Here is a 20776-nt window from a genome sequence, read left to right on the forward strand (position 1 = left end):
GGGAGTGTGGTGCCTAGCTGCCTGCCAGGTTAAACCAGAATTTATTTCCCAACTGACTATTCATTCATGTCCTTTATCACACAGGAATCTGACACTAATGACAGAGAAAAGGATCTGCTGCACAAAAATCAGTTACTGCAAGAAGAGATTGCTATACTAAGACTTGAACTTGATCAAGTGAAACTTAGGCACCAGGAGAATGAAGGAAAATATTTAGGGGAAAATGAGTCTTTGAAAGAAAAAAATGACGATCTTCAGAAGGAACTTAAGCTGAATGAGGAAGCCTTAACACAAACAGTATTGCAGTACAATGGACAGCTGAGTTTACTCAAGACAGAATCTGCAATGCTAAGTTCCAAGCTTGAACAGACAAGAGAAAGCAAAGACAGACTGGAAACAGAAATTGAATCATTCCGTTCCCGCTTGAATGCTGCTGTTCAAGATCTTGAACGTCATCAGTCATTGAAAAGTGACGCTGAACGAACATTTCAGAAAGAACGTGATGAATGGCATCGTTTACAAGACAAGCTCCATCATGAGCTCTCTCAAGCGCAAGAGACCAACAAGAGCTTGTCTCAGCAGCTGAGTAAGATGGAAAGGAAAGCTAATTGTCTAGAAAGTGAGCTTCACCAGTTGAAACAAACACTTCGAGAAAAAACACTGCTTTTAGAAATGACGCAAAAAGACTTAAATCAAGCCCAGTGCCAGGCCAAAGAAAGTGACTGTGCACGGCAACTTGAGAAAGATCAAGTCAGCAAATTTATGATAAAGCAGGAATCTATGCAGGAACGATTGGCTCAGCTCCAAAGTGAAAACCTCTTACTCCGTCAGCAGCTGGAAGATCTGCAGAACAAGGGGATCATCAAAGAAAAGGTTGTGAATGATGTCCAGGACAGATTTAATGATATTTTCAACAAACTCAGAGCTGATACTGAAAAGCAAGTTTACCTCATGGAAGAGAGAAACAAAGAATTAAATACGAAGTGTACTGATTTAAGGGAACAAGTCTTTAAATATGAGACTGACAAAGTAGAAAGAGAGGTAAGCTATACAATTAAAAGGAATAACAGAATAACCGAATGGCCAGGGTTGGAAGAGACCTCAAGGACCATGGATCTCCAACCCCCTCTGCCACATGCAGGGCCACCAACCTCCACATCCAATACTAGACCAGGCTGCCCAGGGCCCCATCCAATCTGGCCTTGAACACCTCTAAGGATGGGGCATCCACAACCTCTCTGGGCAGCCTGTTCCAGCACCTCACCACTCTCTCTGTAAATAAATTCCCCCGCCATCCAACCTCAATCTTCCCTCCCTCAAAACATTTCCCATTGTCCTGCAGTTATCAACCCTTTCAAAGAGTTGATTCCCCTCCTGTTTGTAGGCTCCCTTTAGGTACTGAAAGGCTGCAATGAGGTCCCCCCCTCAGCCTTCTTTTCTCCAGGCTGAACAAGCCCAGCTCCCTCAGCCTGTCTGTGTAGGGGAGGTGCTCCAGTCCCAACTGAAACATTAAAATGTTTCAATCCATAAAATGATTTTGTATTTCTGAAATGCACCAGGTGTAAGTTATATGCATAGGACCAAATTATGTTGTTTTGTTGCGGTTTGTTGTTTTTCTCTTGTATTTAAGGAAAACTTTGGTAAATGGCTGAATTGTATAATCTAGTCAGTTTAAAGGAGTAAAGTGAAATTTCATGTTTTTCCTCATGTTTATCTAACTGTTTCTTTAGGTTTTGGTCAGACAGCTACAGCAGGAGCTTGCTGACGCTCTTAAAAAGCAGTCTATGTCAGAAGCTTCCCTTGAAGTTACTACACGCTACCGCAGTGACCTTGAGGAAGACAAATTGCGCTTGCAAAAGGAATTGGACAGGGTTAAAACCAAGGTACAGAGAGGCTGTAACTTATACGTATAAATCTGAGGGTTTTTTTTTCCTGTTTTTGGTGAAGAAGAGAAAAATAATGTTCTGAGAACAAGTAGCAGAGAGAGCTAAGGAGGTTAGCAGTGATACCCTGTCATAATTCATGACGCCAGTGAAATCTTTGCCAACTGGCTTCCTCCTCTATAGTGAAAGATGAGTGTTACTGGAATCATCAAAAAGCCAACTAGTTTCTTTTGCAAGTAGGAGACATTCTTCAACCCCACAGCTAAAGCTATTCTTGAGGCTCCAGGGTACTGCAGCAGTGTTCTTTCTTTTTCCAACTTCCTTCCCTCTCCTGGTATCAGACACAACTAAGAATTTGTTTGTGTATGGGATGTTTGCACTTTCTGAAGCAACATCACATGGGTGCTCTGAATTTATAAATTAATTTTGTGTCTTATAAGGTTGGTTGTAAATGCTGTAAGCAGGTCTTTATCTCCTTAGTCTTCTCAATTTGCCCCTTGTCATCTGTGATCACAGTCATGCCTGTGCCAAACCAGAGCAGAGATTTCAGAGTATAAGGAAATGTTGTCCTCCTATCCTAGAAATAAATTCAATATATAGATTTAATTACATATGTATGAATTGGATTGTTCTATGCACCTGGTGTCTGTGATTGGGTGGTCTTTGACATGAGGTCACAATATCTTTACCTCATGAAGATCTGTATTTGATAAGCTGCTTTGCAAAATTACCTGGTGTCTCTACAGGTTATAGCATCTGGTTTGGCCAAGTAGATGTCCGATTTCTGAGAAACAGTAGAAATACTGGACAGCTGAATTTGAGTTTTCCTTTTCTGCTCTCTGTGAGAGTTGTGTTTGTTTTTTACTGAAACATATATCATAAGAATCTACTTTTGAACTGTGAAATCACTTTAGGAGAAGGATTAATTTTTTAATTAATATTTTCAATAGAATAGCAGGCAAGTAGCTACAGAGTCTCTGAGTCTCTACAAGTCACTGAGAATGTAGGATTAGCAGCGTCAGTGCTCATAATGGTGTTAGAGAAAATCCTTTGTACATATTGAAGAGGCCAGTATCACAGATGATGAAATATTGTCTGTTATTGTTCATTTGCTAAGAGAAATGAGAGCTTGAATGAATTGGAAATGATTACAATACTTTGGGTAGAGGGTGTATGTAGATATGTGCAATATTCAAATTCTTCAGCACTCACTGAGTTCTCTATAGAGAAACTAACCTGGGTGCTGAGGATTCTCACTGCTATCTTACAGTTACAGGAATCTGAAGAACAACGTGTTCAGTCTGAGCTTTGTGTTCATGACTTGAAGACTGTCCTAGATAATAAGGAAAAAGAAATATCAGTTTCTTCCCAGAAACTGAAAGACCTTCTGTTAGCAACTTCTGGAACCAATGCTGTTATAAAACAACTGGAAGAACATGTGCAACGGTAAGAAAATAACATAATGAAGCAAGGTTTTGCTTTCTGAGATTCTTTGAAAGCATTAGGATTGCCTTGTTGCATCATCATGGTAATGCATGATTTTGAAAGAAGCTCTTGCTTTAAGTTGCATTCTTTCACAGTGTTCCTTTACAACTTGTGCCATTATGGATTTCTCTAATAAGATCTGTGCTTCTCTTTAAGACTTGAAATTGAAAATGCCAGATTGGAAGTCACAACCAAACAACAAACCAATAGTATTGAAGCTCTTCAGAAGGATATGCAAGCATCAGCCTCAGTAAGCCAGTCATAAACTTTTCATTTATTTATTTGTTTGTTTGTTTATTCAGTGTGAGCCTCTGAGCCTAGTTAGATATTTTTTGTGGGGAAGCTACATGATTTTCCTGGGGAGCATAGAGGGAGGTGAGTCACCTGAGTTGTGCTGACTGTAGGGTACTCTGAAAATCCTGCTGGTCTATTCTCCAGCTTTCTGGTTTTGAGAGTTTTCCTGTAATAATATATCAAGTCCTACTTAACGCTGTATGTGGTGAGGTTTTGTCACTGTAGTGCTGGTTTAAATATTTTATTCTTTATACCAATCGTGATGTTAGATGGCAGACACATACTGGAATGTGTATCTTGAAATGCATTCTGCGGTTTCTTCAGGGAAATTTCACATGTGTGATGGTTCCAAGAGCTTCGTGCCAGAGGCCTGACTGACATCATCAGGCTGGGACAAGAATTATATTCCCCAGGCATTTTGCTGTGTGGAATTGCTTTTCCATTGGCTGCTTGATGTGTATTTGTTTTCATGAAATGGTAAAGAGGAATCCCCATGGTATTATTTGCAGAACTTGGTGAAAGGCTTGCAATTTCCCCCTGTTCAGTGGTGTTAACATAAATAGGGTGATTGATATTAGCATAAATAATGTGGTTTATATAAAGCAAATTATTTTTGTATTCGAAACAGTGATCTGGGGGCTTTGTTATACCTGTGGTTGTTAATTAATGTTTAAGAGGTTCTGAAAATAGCTATACATTAAAGTTGAACTTTGTGCTGTACTGGCACTGGCAGAAGAAGAGAGAAGTGCTTACTCTTCCCCTTGGTTAAGACAGCATGGTTTTCAAATGTATGGTGGATGGGAGAAGCTCCTTTGTGTGTTCATTTTTGGAATTAGGGTAGTAGGGTTAGGATGCAGTTGGACTTGATGATCTTGAAGGTCTTTTCCAGCCTGAGCAATTGTATGATTCTGTGATTGAAGGTTCTTTGTATTCCACATAGTTCTCTCCCTGAAGCCAACTGGCAGAGGCAATGTTTGCTAATAGTTTTATCATAGCATCAGATTGAGGTATTTCTCATGACTGATGGTGAGGATAAGTGTGAAAAGAATAAAGTGATGGAAAGATATGTGCAAAATTTTTTTTTTATAATGAAATAACATCAGTCTGGAAAGGTAGCATCTTCTTTCTTCTTTTGGTGCTTTCTTAGGTTCATCATCGCCTAGAAGAGTTGTGCTTACGGACAGCACAGACAGCTGCAGAAAAGTACCAGTATCAGCAGGTATCTCAATGACTTCTGAAAATAACTGGTTTAGTTTTTTTATGTCTTGTATGCAGGTAATTGATTGGAAAGATTGGGTGGACTGTAAGGTACAAATACACTGACAAAATAGGTTTCAGGACAAGGCACCTTCAAGGGCAAAAGTTGTAAATTTCCATATTTCCCTGCTGCCTTTTCTATCTTTTCAGTGCTATGCAGATATTTGTGTTCATCAGCATGATTCTTTTGGTGGATGATGTCAGCAGGAGGGAGATGTGTGGTAGAGAGAGCTGAGAGGGGAAACTAGACATTGGAAATCTGTCTCATCTTCAGAGCTTTGTCATAGTTTCCACCTCATTAGATTCTCATTTGATTCTTTTCCCATTTGTGAATATGTGTTGGTACTGTACTGCCACACAGGGGGCTGAGGTAAGGAAAAAGCAACTAGGTGAGGTAATGCTGTTTAGTGGCAGGCAGCTGGAAAGTAGCTGGTGTGTGTGCACGGCCTAGCATTTTGTGTAACCTTGGAATATTCTTGAATTAGTCTGCTGATGAAAAATTAAGCTGCTGTAGGGAGAGTAAGAAGGATCTAGTAGAAGGGAAAAACTGTTGGTTATCTGCCCCAGAAAAGTCTGAGTTCTTTTCCAGGTTCCTTTTCTGTCGTCTTCCTTTGGTCCAATTGGTATGCACCAATTGGAAGCAGTCATTGGGTTTTTATACATTGTCACATATTGAGAACCAGCATTTAACCTATTCTGTAAGGACACATGAGAAAGTTTTATGAGTTTGTTGTGTAAGCCTTTAAGCTAAGGTTTTTGTGTCCTTCTGTAGATCAGGGGGCATCTCTTTTTTTTTTTTTTTTTTTTTTTTTTTCCCTTAAAATGTATTACTCAAAGAGTCTAGGCAACTTTCATTCTTTACGAAGTGAGCTGAATAACTTGTTTCCACACAAATGCATCTGTGATGCAAATCTTTGTTCTTTTGGGTAAAAGTGTAAGTAATGTTTCTGATCTGAACATTTTCTTGCTCTGAGAAGATCTGCAGTTATTACACAGTCAGTGAGTGTAGGGAATTTTCTGTGTTGGGCAGTAGATGAGTTATAAATGTAGTTATTTTTGTATCATTATGAAATCTGGAGAATTTCATGAAGAAATTTTGGGGGTAATTTTGTATGTGTGTCTTCTTATCCCCAACGGATGTAACCTCATTTTATCTCGTATAGGGCATTCACTCTTACCACTAGCATTAAGTGCTATTCTTGATGCCACGTTTTATACACTCTGTATGACATTCAGTGTAGGTCTTTAGTGGTGAGAGCTTAGCCCTGCCTTCATTCGAGTTACGAGTTTATAATGCAGTTCATGTGCAGTGTTGTCTCTCTAGTTATCTTGGCATTCCTTTTGCTATTGTTGTTTCCACAGATGCAAAAGCAGGATATGTTGACTATGACATCAAAAGAATCACGCAGTATGTGGGAGGAAGAAGTGAAGTCAAGAGCCCTCCTTGAAAATCGTCTTGCTCAACTTGAGAGGGAAAAGGCTGAGCTCTTGGAACAGGTGAGCCCAGAAAACAGACAGTCCCTAATACCTGGCAAGTATTCAAAATGATGCTGACATTTTCTTGAGTTCTTACATATTCAGCTTTTTATATCCTTGCCGCTTGGGCCATGAATACTGTTGTGATTTGGGAGTCATGAAGGAATTGAATAAAAGCCAACAGAGTATATCTCTGAAATGCTGGAGTTGTCCTATCAGGAAGACAGTGTGGTTTGATACCAGTTGAGCACATGGAGCAAGGCTGCGGTTCCTGAGTTATTTATTTGATTTCCTTCTGGTTGTTGTCTGACCCCTTGATTTCTAGGCAGGATTAAAACACCCCTTATTTTCAGTGGCAGTGTATGGAGGAACTGCTGCATGTTTTCAGAACAGGAGGAGCTTAAAACACTTGCAGAATAAGTAAGATGCAAGTGCAAACTACAAAACTAGTTTCCAGCTCTCCTCTGGTTTGTCTGAGAAAACACCACGAGGAGCAACACCCGAATTAGTAAACACCCACAAACAGGATGTGGAAGTAATGACTGAGGAGGCACTGATGAATTCCAGAAAAGCAGACTCTTCTGCAAGAGCCTGCTGGTCACTGGGGATTCCATGAATGCTCTAGAGTCTGCGTTGTTCTCCAGGACTGTGGCTACCTATGCAAGCAGACCTATTTGCAGAGGAACTGTGGAAGCTGTTTTCTTGCATCTTTTTTCCAGCTTTTTGGGACAAAGCCCAGTGGGGGGGGGGGGGAGCATTTGCTTCAGCAGGGGCACTGATTGGTATCCCTGGGTATCGGCCTGTTTGTGTGAAACCTGAAGTGATTAAATGTTCACAAGAATCCTGTGCCCCAGTGTTCTGCTGAACTTGGTGAAGGGATGTGTGAAGGGATCTGTGTGCTACCTGCAGTTGCAACGTGTAGTATTCTGTGCTGAGTGTGACATGGTTTTTTGTTTTTTGTTGCTTTTCTTTTTTCCTTTTTTTTTTTTGTTTGTTTTTTTGAAAGTGTGAGGCTGAAAGAAAGAAAGTGAAGAAGCTGGTAGAGTTGAAACGACCAGTTGAAGCACGTCTTGACCAGGAAATGAAAAGAAACGTTGAACTGCAGAAAGAACATCACAGGTATGGTTCATTGGTACTTGAAAGAGAGCTCATACAGGCTAGAAGTCAGGCTTTATGGGACTTGAATGTAAAAGTAGGTATGTTTAACCCTTTCTAAACAAATTCAAGTCTCACATCAGTTCTTGCAGGGCAGTTCTGGTACATGAGCCTATGATTTTCTATAGGTGCCAAAAGAACAGCAAATGCAGGCTGCCCTGCACTTCTCCTGAGAGAGGGAGGTCTTTTTTTCCTCTATTGAGGTGAAATTTGGACCCTCCATGTGACCTATTGCATTGGAATGCTGGATTTTCTTATTAACTGTTGGCCTGTTGAACATGTTAGAGAGGAAGCAACCTTGAAGATGAAGCTATGCTTTTCACATGCAAGTGTGACAAATAGATTCATAGTACTATTGCATGTTTTCTGGACTGATTTGTTGTGCAGGTGCAAGAGGCTTCTGAACAGAGTTGTGAAGAAACTAAGAGTGCACGAGTCCAGAGAAAGAGAGTCCCAATTTAATTTCCAGGGAGAAATGAAAAATAGGTATTCTGAAATGGTGAATGAAGTTGGAAATTTAAGAACAAAGGTGAGTTCTGGTTGTTTCTTTGCTGTTTTTTTTGTTGTTGTTTGTTTGTTTGTTTGAGTTGTGTTCATTTCTGAAGACTTGTAATATTCTTTTCAGTAGGTATAGAAAAGTTATGTTTCTGGGAGAGGAGATGAAATTGGCTTCACAGTTGACCTTGAAAACTTCTGAAACATCTCATATTTCCTAAATATTCTTGCAACCAGACAGTGGATTTGACCTAGAGAGAAAATACCTTCCTTTACCACTGCTGTGAAAGCTGCTTTTTGAAGCGCTGTTTACAAGGCTTTCAAAGGCAGTGGCAGGAGGAGTACTTTTTTCCTGTGCCCAGTTAGCTCTGTACTGGAACATTCCCCCTGAAGCACAATAGGCATTCTTTCTGGTATCTGGGTAGAGTTGTTTGATTTGCATTAAGCAATAGAGCAGTGCACGGAAGAATGGCCCTAGCACCTTTCAGCCCACTCCCACAGTGAAATTCTGCTGGTTTGGTACTTGTCGGTTTTTTACTTGCTGTAGAAGAACTAAGGAAGGGTGGAACTTGAGGAATCCTATTGGCAGGAACTTAAAAGCTGTTCTTTTAAAAGATGAGCTTGACTTTCCTTTGACTCTGATACTGAGTCAGCAGGTGATGGTTACAGACTTGATGGTTTTCCTCTTTATGAATTTTCAAAGAATAATTTTACACCCATCTAAGTTCATTTTCTTACTGTCTACAGGTTACTGAACTTTCTCAGCAGCTGGAGTTAGAGTCTAAAAAATGCATCCAGCTGGAAACACAAAACCAGGATTTGCGAGAAGAGCTGTCTGTTCTGCGTGGGAACCATGAAAAGCTGGAGAGGAGCAAATCCCAGTTGAAGGAAGAGGTGGCAAGCCTCAGACATCATTTGGAGGTTAATATGGTGAATCACAGCCAAATAGAACAATACAAGAAAGAGATGGAAGAACGAGCTGGACAAGAAATCAGACAAAAGCTACAAGAAGTCAATTTGTTTTTGCAGGTAAATGAATTTGTTGTGTATGTCTGTAGTCTTTATTATGAAACTTTTTTTTTGTCATTTTTTGTTCATATTTTGATTCTTTGTGTTAGTGCTGTACTTCTGTCTTTCCTGAAGAGAAGTGGGAGAACAGAAAATGGTTGGGCAGAAGTGCTTTCGTGTGTGTAACTTGCCTGCAGGTTCCCAACTTAATAGTGTTCCCATGACAGGCTTCTGTTCTGCAGTTCTTAGAGGCTGTTGCTATCTGGTCATCTTGTTATTGCTGTTATCACATGAATATTGTAACTTAGAGATAGTTTTGCCATACATACAGGTCATGTTTTATCACTGTGTAGGATAAAATGCTCAGAGAAGAAGTCGCTGATGGGGCAGAAAGAATGGGGATGGGATTCTCATAATTTCTTTGTAGAATCCTTTTTGTGTGCCCTTTTTGTGAGCATTCTTTTAGTAGCTGCTGTGATGAGTAATGTTGCTAAGAGCAGATCTCTATCTGGATGAAAACAGTTATTTAATGTGTTGGTTCCAAGGTTCTGCCTTCATTACTGATGGTAGTGAGGAGGTCCAGTTGTCTCAGCTGGGCCCTTAAAATTGGTTATGTGCAACTGTCTTGGGGGGAGGCAGTTCACCTTTTCTTTGCAGTGGTTGAAATTGTGTTATCTGCTTCAGGCACAGGCAGCCTCCCAGGACAGGTTAGAACAAATCAGAGACAATCATCATGCCTCACTGAGAAACCAACTAAAGCACAGAATTAAAGATCTTGAATGTGAGTTGGACAGAATAAAAAATACTCAACACGACAGTATTTTTCAAAAAGAATCCACACAGGCAGAAGTGGAAAAATACAAAGAAAAGTATCTGGAAGAAGTGAAAATTAGAAAAAGCCTAGGAAATAAGCTGGAAAGGTAAGTCCATGCTTTTTTGGAGTGGTTACAAGATGTAAAGTAGCATTAGCTTGCATGAAAAACCCTGTACTGTTTCTTCCTAAACTCTCTCTTCTGTGTCTTGTCAGCATTATGGACGTAAACCTAAGATGACATCTTTATGAAAGAGCCCTCTAAAACCTTTCCCCTTTATTTTTGGAACCACCATCATTTCACTTCAGTGTTCTAGCAGTCACACCACCAGTCGTGACATCGCTAGCGTGTGCTTGAAGTTAATAGCATTTTAACAGGTGGCCTTTGGGCCCCTCTCGTTTTGGACTCTTAATGCCTTCTATTTGCAAAAGCTGAATAGTAGCCAAAGACCTGGAAGAAGTGACTCTGCAACAATACTATCAAAAATAATTCTTTGCATGTTTTTAAATGTTTCAGAGCCAATGAGAGACTAGCAGAAGCTAATGCTAAGCTCTTTCAGGAGCGCCACAGAAACAAATCTTTAATTACAAGCAGCATTGTCGCAGGAGGTCTGCCTGCAAGTCCAGTTCTGTATTCAACTGAACTGGGGCATCTTGGCAACAATCTGGCACTGAACAGAAGTCTCAACCTAGGAGGAAGCTTTGTAGGCACAGCTGGGAATGCGTTATCGTCAAGAAACAATGTTGAAGCCTACATGGATAAGGTAAGCATTGTAAAATATGGTCATCAAGACTGTACAGAATTCCAAGAGTGCTCAGACACCAATAATACTGGCATCTAAACAGTGAACTATTTAACTATATATATATATATATATATATATACATACCTATGTACATGTACAAGGTTTTTGTGTGTTTTGTTTTTTTCAACAAGAGGGAATTTAATAAGCAGTGCTGTGGCATTAGAAGTTCCCAGCTAAGCTATTTATTAAACTTCAATGTATAGTATGTGTATAAGTGTATGACATACTTTAGATGGATAACTTTGACATCTTTGCCCTGCCTGTCAGACATCTCTTGTCAAGCAACTTTTTCTTTCCTTACTGATCTTCATTTTTAATTTCTTTTAGTACATAAATACTAACAAAGACATGGTTCAAAACTAGGATGATATGAGTATGATTTCTTTGCTTCTTCCTATACAGTCTGCTGTGGGATGCATGCTGTGCCTAGGAAACATTTCTTTTTGTGCTTCCTGCTATGTATTATTATCTGAGAAGAGAACAACCTACTCTTCAGGAAGCCTTCACAGCTTTCTAATGTTTTGCAGCAATTTATATGTGATCGCATCCTCTGCAGTAGCTCTAAAGTACTTCACCAGTTGTGCTGCTTAGCACTTTGCCTGTTCACCAGACTGCTTAAAAAGACAAGAGTTTATCTGACTCTGAGCCTTTTCTTTGCTTCAGTTAGACCTCACATTTTTCCAGTAATCTGTTCCCTTCTGTTGAGAGGAGGAAAAAAAAGAAAGGAAAAAAAGCAACAAAGCAACCACCTCTGTATTGCCATTAAATTCAAGCTAAGTGCTGCCTTCTTGGATGGAAAAGATTACAAGTACTCCTGACAGTAAAGCTCATAATGACAGGGAGTTAAGGAGCTTAAGGTGCAGTCACGTAGTCATCTTGCTCTTGTGTTTTTATTTAAAGCTCTCGGTGCACATTTGGTGTTTTTCAAAGTAAGGGAGGTTATCTGAAGTAGAGTATATGCATCTCCTGGGAGGAGGAAGCTTGTGTAGATTTTGGCTTTGATTTGTGCAAAAGCTTTGAAAGAGCTACAAGGACAAGAAGCTGGAAATACTTCACACTGCCATCATTCAGATTGCTGGTATCAATTATTTCGTCCATGCAACTGTTAGAAGAAACAAGCTGTGCTGATTATAAACAATGCTGCTCTGACAAGTAGGCGCAGAAAATAATGGTGAACTCTGCTAGCTGCAACCAGTGTGAGTGCATGGATTTATGGAACCAGTTTTCCTACTGGTAGCATAAGAAAAGGAACACTTTCTTCCCATTCCATCTCTCAGTTTCTGTTCCTTTTCTGATTTTATTTCCTGTCTTCACTCCTGTTTTGTAGCAGTCTTATGAATTTCCACTCTTTTGACTTCTGTCTATTACTCTAGTTCTTTTACTTGGCACCACTGAGAAGAGTCTACCTTGTCTACTTTATAGTCCATCCCACAATCAGATAATTACACCTGCAGGTGAAACCCCAAGCCTTCTCTTCCAGGCTGAACAGTCCTGGTGCTCTCAACCCCTCCACATCAGCCACGTGCTCCTAGCACTTAACTGTATTTGCTACTCACGTAAGTCTGGAAGCTGTATGCTGTCTGTTTTGACAATTACTTCTGTGTGTAACAAACCTGATGGAAAATAATGCAGGAGTCACATATATCATCAAAGTAAACAGTAGCATACAGTCTTTGGACTGTGGCCTTTAAAAGGCCTGATTTCTCCTTATGAAGACTTTGCATTCAGAATAAATGACAGTAAATAAACAGCTCCTGGGGGAGCAAGGGATAAATTCTCCTTTCTAGTGATCCAAGCTGGTTTCTGTTACATAATAAAATGCGCAGCACTTGCTTTGTAAGCAAGCTAACAAGACAGTTAGCAAAAGAATAATGTGTTTTTATATTTTTATATGTATTTGAAGATAGACATTAACCATGTATACGTTTTTATAAAACCATTGTGCTTTCTTGCTGTATTTTTTATGGTTCAGCTGGTGGATTACAGATTGTTTTGTGCTAAAGTTAATGTTGCTCAGCAATGAGAATGCTACAGCCTCACTGACCAAGAGATTGTCGTTGTGAAAACTCAAACTCCAAACCAAGATGTCCCTATTTGGGATGGCATTTTAGGTTTCACCACACATAATGTGTGGATTTTAAAGTTGCTTTAGAAGTTTTATGTTGCAAAAGTGGAACTTGAAATCTCAATTCTGTGTTATGTGTAATTCTAGGTACGGAAGGAACTGGATGAAAAAATCACTAAAGAACTTGAACAAGGTAATGTGCTACTCTCATATCAGTGTTTTTAAGGAAGATGATGACTGTAACTTTCATGCAATTATTTTCAAAAGTTGTCAAGATCCTGTTTGAAGCACAGTGTTTGTTTGTTTTTTTTAACTCTCCAATTCAGAGTTTTAATGGAAAACTTCCTGCTTACCAAAATACTGTTCAGAATGTTCTGCAGTTACTTTTGAAAAAAAGCATAGAGAACAAACCATCTCCCCCATACAGATACACTTGATTTAAACTGAAGTCACCTTTCATCCTCAGGCACAAACACCAAATGAAAAAGAGCCCTGAAATAAGATTTTTATAGACTTCAGTCACCTTATCTCTTTCTGCATGCATTCATTGCATACATTCAGAGAGGAATTCACCTGTTTCATAATTATCATTCTGCAGAGTCCCTGCTGCTGTGCATAGAGACACTGGAACAGGTTGCCTGGAGAGGTTGTGCATACCCCTACCCTGCAGGCGTTCAGGGTCAGGCTGGATGGGGCTTTGAGCAACCTGGCCTAGAGGAAGGAGTCCCTGCCTGTAGCAGGGGGGTCGGAACTACATGATTTTAAAGGTCCCTTCCAGCCCAAACCATTCTGTGATTCTAAGACCTCTGGAATTTCTTTCTCTAGTGTTGACTGATAATTGAATTTGGAAAAAATGCTTCTTTCTTTATGCCTCCTGTCCTTTTTTATTTTTGTTTTCCTTGGAAGTTTTTTAAATCTTTCTCTAGAATGTAGCTTGTTCAGTTACCAGTAATGTTTTTACAGTGACTTATTTGACTCAATCTACTGTAAAAGTAACATCATGAATCTTGTTTCTTTTCTTTCTAGCCAATGCTGAACTTGAAATTGGATCTGCTAGAGCTTCTCCAATGATGTCTACTGATGGATCTTCAAAAAATCTCAATATTGACCAGGATCCCCTTAGCAGAGCAATACAGGAGTACCGTGATGTTTTAAACAAAAATTATCTGATCTAAACAAAAATGCAAAGGGAAAAGTACTGGAAATCATTTTGTTTACATAGGATGTCTTTGATTTCCCATCCTGCAGCCTGGATGTGAAAACATCTTTATATTCAAACTGCAATAAGTTAAAAATGTATTAAATAGGTGTCAAGCACTCTGCACTTACCTGTTGGTCACTGAGATGTAGTTAGTATTTTGCACTCAGAGTAAGAGCCATATCTATTTTTTCTTACTATCAGATTCAGTAACGTTGATTCTTGAGCTTGACAGAACTGTCAGAATGTTTTTGATGCATTATTTTGCTCCACTTGTGCTCTGTGTTTTAAAAGCATTCCCCTTGTTTTAAAGCATTTTAAAGCATTCCCCTTGTTCTGTTGAACCCTTTCACTGTCTGTGTTTCCAGTGTTATTTTAATGCATAGGAGGTTATTTGTTTGGCTTATTTGTTATTATTTGTTATTTGTTTGTTCTGCCAGCTGCTTCAGTCCTGGTGCTGTGAATATTTCTGCTGATTAAGTGAAAGTTTTACCAGTGTTTAAGCTGGAGAAGGATGCACTTTACATTGTTTCACTTATATGCACCTTGGGCTTAAAAATACTGTGAGTGTGTAGCAGTGCCAAGAAAGCTTTAATGTGATCTTTTTGGTTTGGTATCCATGTTGGGTTTTGCATTAGAATTTGATTCAACCTAAGACATTCACAGTTGCTAAGATCAACATGGGATGAACCTGAAGCAGTTCATACTGAGAAGAAGGAAAATTAACATTTCAACCTTCGGTCCAATTGGTACTTAACACTATTTGTGTGGTGGGACAGGTTTTTATTGCTGCTAACAGCTGGTGATAAAATTGCTGCAACTCAGGTGAAGAGTAATGCTGTGGGACTTTGTGTCTGTAAGACAAGCAGTTTTGTTAACAATTACATGTTACTGAAGATCTGCAGTAGTCATTCCTTGTCTACAAAATTTGCTAAAATAGTACACAACAAATGGAATCAACATTCCAGAGACATGAGAATGTTGTACTGAAGCAAACAGAAACTGGAAAAAAGATTTTTACCCACTAATTCAACAACTTGAGTGGAGCAGTGGGGAGATGTAGTGAATGTTGCTGCAACTCTCTGCTCCTTTTTACATGAATACAATTTTGTGACACTAATACACTGTATTTAATTCCAGGTATTACATTCCAACTTGGTATTTAATAAACTTTCATATTCAGTATGTCTTTGTTCTTTGTTCTGTTAACCGTGACTTTGCTTTCCACCTCATTCCTTGCCTCTGCGACTTGATACTGCTCTCCTCTGCCCGCTTCATCCCTGCTTCTTGGTGCCTTCAGCCTGCCCTGAGTTCAGGTAAATGGCCAGTATGCATTTGTGTCCTTTTTCTCCTGGGGTACTTGAAGCATCACTGTGTAAAGTCTGGAGACTAAAGTAGAAGTATTGCTAGCAATCACTTTCCAGACTCCTACATTTTAGAGTAATTCTTCCTGTGGTCTGAGCAGAAGGTGGTGGGCAAGCTTCTGGGAGTCATGAAAGGCTAGCAAATCCCACGACTTTGGATCTATGAGGAGCTGAACAATTTGTAGCCTGCCGATGGCAAAGGTGTTAAGAATTTTCTCTGGCCTGCACCATGGTGATCAAAGAGGAGCTCACATTTTGGTACATTTTAGCATCTCTCCGCAGAGAAAGCAGGTGCATAAGGTCATGGCCTTCACTTTGCGTGGTTAATTTAGCAAACTCAGATAGGACCTGTTTTAAGCTTTCTGGTGTTTTTCCCTAATAAGCTTCTGTGCTGTTGGTTGTCAGTTGAGAGGGGAAGGTTCTTGTCTAGAGGAGAAGCAGCACAGAAACTCAGTGTTGGCACCTAGCATAACAGGTGTTGGGAGCAGCTACAGTGGGGCAACCAGCCACTAGTACCATCTCATAGCTTTGATGTTATAAGCTTTGTCATCACAGAAATTAAGGCGTGTGTGCTTGAAACAAGTATGGAGAGGTGTGATTTTAATGGGTGTGCTGAACCACTTTCTGGTTTTCAGTGGTGCTGCATTAATAGGAAACCAAGAGTCTGTAAGCCTGGCCGTGCTTGGGGGATCTTTAGGGCCTTTTCTGCAAAAGGTTGGCCATCCCTTTATGAGACGACCTCTGGTGGCCCTTTGTGCTCTCTTCAGCTGGTACAAGACAGGAGCTAGGTGGAAGAATACCTGCAACAGGGTCCACTGTACTTGGAGGACACTCAGGCCCCGTTGAAAGGGGAAGCCATGAGATTCATCAGCGGCCAAAACCCTTGGGATCCTTCCTCTGTCAGCTTTCAGCAATTCCAGCTACTGCACCATGAAAGCTACTCCAGATGTGGCCACAGGAGGTCAGAGTAGAGCAGAACAATCCGTCACCCTGCTGGCCTCCCCTCCTGCTGCAGCCTGGAATACAGCCGGCCTTCTGTTCTGCAAGCACACATTGCTGGTTCACGTCCACCAGGACCCTAAACTACGTTCTTTCCACCTTTTGCCCATTCTTAAAAATGAGAGTAATGTTTCTGTGATTCTGTGATTCCCTTTCTCCAATCACCAGGGACTTTTCAAATGTGATGGAGAGTAGCTTGGCAGACCCATCAGACAGTTCCTTCAGAACCCTGGGATGTCATGTTGTCCAGCCCTATAGACTTGTACATGTTCTGTCTCAGGAGGCAGCTTTGGGCTTGCTTTTGTCTTACAGTAGTGTCGTTTCTCATAAATCGTTGACAAGGAGGACAGATTTTGCTCCCCCAAACCCCACCTGGAGGTTCAGAAACATGGGAAACCTGACTGACAGCAAAGCACTCAGTGCATCTCACGCTTCTCCTTGTTTGTTAAAGCCAGTTCTCCCTCCTCGTTTATCAGAAGGAGTACACGCTCCCTGCTCTGTCACTTCTGACAAGTGCACCTGTAGACTCCTTTCTGGTTGTTTTTCACATCCCTCACCAAGTTCAGTTCCATCTGTGCCTTGGCCTTCCTGATCCCATGTATATCTAGGCAGCATCCCCGTCCTCTTCCCAGCATCCCTGCTTCCAGTGCATACAGCAAGCATGTGGAACAGGGCTAACCGAAGAGCCATATTAAAACTAGTGCCACCAAAAAAGGGCAAAGAGTTGGTAATTGGGAACTGCTTGCTGGGAGGCACTGAGGCCCCCTTTTGCCACCCAAATAACCTCTCCAGAGCAGTTTGTTGTTTTCTGGGGGCACGTGTGAGAGAAGGCACTACTGCATCTGATAAAACAGAAGACTACTACCTGAATGTCATTCAAGTAGGGTCACAGGAGGCTGCAACAAGGAGATTGCAGAACATTAAAAGGGACCTTGCATCCCTTGGAAAGACATCAAAAGGATTAGGAGCACAAGTAGTGTTCTCTGTCCTCCTGACTGGGGGCTGGGAAAAGAAGGGGGGGAATGGTAAATTACTGGCTGAGGTGATGGTGTCAGGATCAAGGTTTGGGGTACTATGGTCTTGGGCAGGCCTTTGACAGACAGGGGGGTATGTGGACGTCAGACAGAATGTGACAGAGTAGATGGGGCAAAAGTGTGCAGGAGAGCAAGCTGGCTGGATTGATTACCAGAGCTTTAAACAAGATTCAGTGCAGGAAGGGGATAGAGTGCCTTGTGATAGAGAAGGACCAGGGAATGCTGTCATTTAAGGAAATTGCAGGGAAAAACCTCTCAATTTTCCCATAGGATCTTCCGAATACTCCTCAGAGAAGATAACATTGCTAATAGCCTGGCACCCTCTGCTTCCCTAAAGTGCCTGTATACCAATGCACATGGCATGGGAAATAAGAGGAAGAACTAGAGATCTCTGCGTGGTCACAGAGCAATGATCTCATCGTGTTCACAGAGACTCTGGGGGGACAGCTCACGTGACTGGAATGCTGTCATGGATGGTCATGTGCTGTTTGGGAAAGACAGGGTGGCAAGGCAAGGTGGCGTAGTTGCTCTTTATGTGAGAGGGCAACTAGAATGTATTGAGCTCTATCTGGGGGTGAATGATGAAAAAGTGGAGAGCTTTTTCATGTGTTACTTGTGGGTAAGAATTAAAGGGTAACTAACACAGGTGATGCTACTGTGGGTATGAACTACAGGCCACCTGATCAGGAGGAAGAAGTTGATGAGGCCTTTTATGAACTGCTGGAAGTAGTGTTGTAATCTCCAGTACTGGTTCTTATGGGGGATTTTAATCATCCTGATATCTGTTGGGTAAGCAACACAGCCAGATACGCATGGCCTAGTAGGTTCCTGCAGTGTGTTGAAGGGAGCTTTTTGATGCAGATGGTGGAGGAGTCAATGAGGAGAGGTGTGCTACTTGATCTTGTTCTTACTAATAAGAATGAGCTGGTCAGGGATGTGAAGGCTGGAGGCAGCTTGAGATGTAGCTATCATGAGATGGTGGAGTTCCAAATCTCGTCTGGGAGAAGCAAAGCAGTAAGATCAACAACAAGCAGGATTGCTACCCTACTTCACAGGAGCTAATTTTGATCTTCAAAGACCTACTTGGAGGTGTCCCATGGGCTAGAACATTAGAAGGTAAGGGGACCCATGAGAGCTGGTTAATATTTAAAACACCACTTCTCCCAAGCTCCAGATCAGTGCAACCTTAAGAGTAAGAAATCAGGGAAAAGTGGCATGGATGAGCAAGGAACTCATAGATAAACTAAAAGGAAAGGAGGAGGTCCACAAATTGTGAGGAAATGGCTTGTCCACTTGGGAAAAATATGGGAATGCTGTCAAGGTCTGTAACAATGCAACAAGGAATACTAAGGCCCTTCTTGGAATTAAAACTTGCAAAGGAGGTAGACGATAACAAGAAAGGCTTTTTTTAAGCATGTCAGCAGTGAAAGGAAGACTAGGGAAAATATGAGTCCCCTAATAATGAGATAGGTGCCCTGGTAACAGGACTCTGAGAAGGTGGAGATACTGAATGCCTTATTTCATTCCAAATGTAGAGCTTGCATCTGGAGTGGAATAACCGCATGCATCACTACAGATTAGGGATGACCTGCTGAAGAGTAGCTCTACGGAGAAGGACCTGAGTGTTCTAGTGGACAACAGTTTGGCTACAAGCCGAGAGTGTACCCTTGTGGCCAAGAAGGCCAAGTGTATCCTAGGGTGAATTAAACAGAGCGTGACCAGCAGGATGAGGGAGGTGATCTGCCCCCTCTACTCTGCCCTGCTGTGGCCACATTTAGAATACCCTGTCCAGTTCTGGGCTCTCCAGTTCAAAAAAAGACAGGCATCTCCTAGAAGGAGTCCAGCAAAGGGCTACAAAGATTATAAAAGGTCTGGAACATCTCCCATGTGAGGAAAGGCTGAGTAACTCACATCTGTTCAGCCTGAGGAAAAGAAGACTCGGGAGGAATCTGATATATGTTTATATACATCTAAAGGGAGATGGGACGTAAGTGGATGATGCCAGGCTCTTCTTTGTGGCGTGTAGTGATAGGACAAGGAGTAGCCTAAAACTTGGTCATAGAAAGTTCCATAAAAATATATGAAAGAACTTCTTTGTGGTAAGGGTAATGTGGCCCTGGAACAGGTTTTGGAGTCACCTACAGAGATATTCCAGATCCATCTGCATGCCTACTTGTGCAACCTATTATAAGGTACCTGCTTTAGCAAGGGGGTTGGATTTGATGATCTCTTGAGATCCCTTCCAAACCCTGCAATTCTGTGATTGGCTCTTGCACCTTTTCTGTACTTCTTTATGTCCAGACTGTCTTCACTGAAGAAGTCTTTCTTAGTGCTGCAGAAGAGTCATCTTAGAACTGGCTTCCTCAGTTTACTAAAGCTCAGCAGCCCATAGCAGAACGCAACAGTAATTTTGGTACTTTTATAAATGGTGTTCAGGTGCTCAGAGGCCTGAGATGACGATGTGCCAGCCATGAATGATGCTCTACAGTGCTGTGGGCATATCTGTGCATTGGAGCCAAACATTAGCAGCAGGGTGGTCTGGCAATTCCCTTTCAGCTGAAGGCAGTTCTGCTGGCAGCTTTGCTCTTCTACTGATGGTCAGAAAAAGGACAAATAGAACCAAGCCCAAAACTACAGGCATTATGTGATGTGGTTGTAGAGAATCACACATGTCTTATCCACAAATAAAATGGTGCAGCCCCCAGAGTGAAAGCTGCCTTGCTTACTGCTTTTTGCCCCCTCTGAACTAATCAAAAACAGTGATGTCAGAAGTTAGAGCATAAAACTCAAATGACTTGACCAATGGTGTTAAACCAGTCTCTGGATAGAACAGGAGGCTGTCCCCTGTACCCACATATCAACACAAATTATAACAGTTCTGAACTCCATCAACTGTTTTAATGATTGCATTTCACATCAAAGACTGATTCCACTCTGCTCCTAACGATTTTAATTTAAAGAATCATAAAGCTGCCTTTTCAAAGGTCTCAAGCGTTTCCAGCTCCTGACTTAAACTGTATTTGTGGCTGACGTGCATCCAGGATGAGGTGGGACAAGCTGTAGGAGAAACATGGTGAAAAGCAAGAAGGCAGTTTCCGTGTATTGGGTGAGCGCACACTTTGCACTTGTGGTTTAATCATGGAAATCATTCTGTGTGCTTCTACCACTAATGAGCTGATTGTTAGCAGAAAGGTGGGACCCGCTGCTATTGACTGTTTACATCTTCATGTGCCCTGTTTTTGAAATCGAGTTCCAAACGAACTGAGGTTCTATTGTGTGATATTTCCTCTGTAGCATCACACGTTTTCAATCAGCATCAACTCCTCAGCCATAATCGCTTCCTCCTTGGCTTCTGCTCAGCATTGCACTGCGTCTTGCTGCAGAACAAAGCTTCCATGAGTAAGTGTCAATGCAGTGGCGTTAGATAAAATGGCACTTGGGCTGCA

The 20776-nt window shown here is 41.3% G+C and overlaps 1 protein-coding gene across 33 annotated transcripts in view; it reads left to right on the forward strand.

The window, feature by feature from the left end:
- The window catches only part of ANKRD26 (ankyrin repeat domain containing 26), a 59854-nt gene extending 44750 nt beyond the window's left edge, over window positions 1-15104 (forward strand). For all 33 annotated transcript variants that reach the window (XM_048956988.1, XM_048956997.1, XM_048956903.1 and 30 more), the window contains 13 exons: window positions 85-1041; window positions 1731-1883; window positions 3154-3329; window positions 3525-3618; window positions 4810-4881; window positions 6282-6416; window positions 7402-7514; window positions 7938-8079; window positions 8793-9074; window positions 9738-9973; window positions 10382-10628; window positions 12883-12928; window positions 13762-15104. In XM_048956988.1, coding sequence (XP_048812945.1) covers window positions 85-1041; window positions 1731-1883; window positions 3154-3329; window positions 3525-3618; window positions 4810-4881; window positions 6282-6416; window positions 7402-7514; window positions 7938-8079; window positions 8793-9074; window positions 9738-9973; window positions 10382-10628; window positions 12883-12928; window positions 13762-13910 — 2802 coding nt within the window. In that variant the 3' untranslated portion in view covers window positions 13911-15104. The remainder of the gene's footprint in view (window positions 1-84; window positions 1042-1730; window positions 1884-3153; window positions 3330-3524; window positions 3619-4809; window positions 4882-6281; window positions 6417-7401; window positions 7515-7937; window positions 8080-8792; window positions 9075-9737; window positions 9974-10381; window positions 10629-12882; window positions 12929-13761) is intronic.
- The last annotated feature ends 5672 nt before the right edge of the window (window positions 15105-20776 follow it).

The sequence above is a fragment of the Lagopus muta genome, chromosome 1, assembly GCF_023343835.1.
Source record: "Lagopus muta isolate bLagMut1 chromosome 1, bLagMut1 primary, whole genome shotgun sequence".
Taxonomy (NCBI): domain Eukaryota; kingdom Metazoa; phylum Chordata; class Aves; order Galliformes; family Phasianidae; genus Lagopus; species Lagopus muta.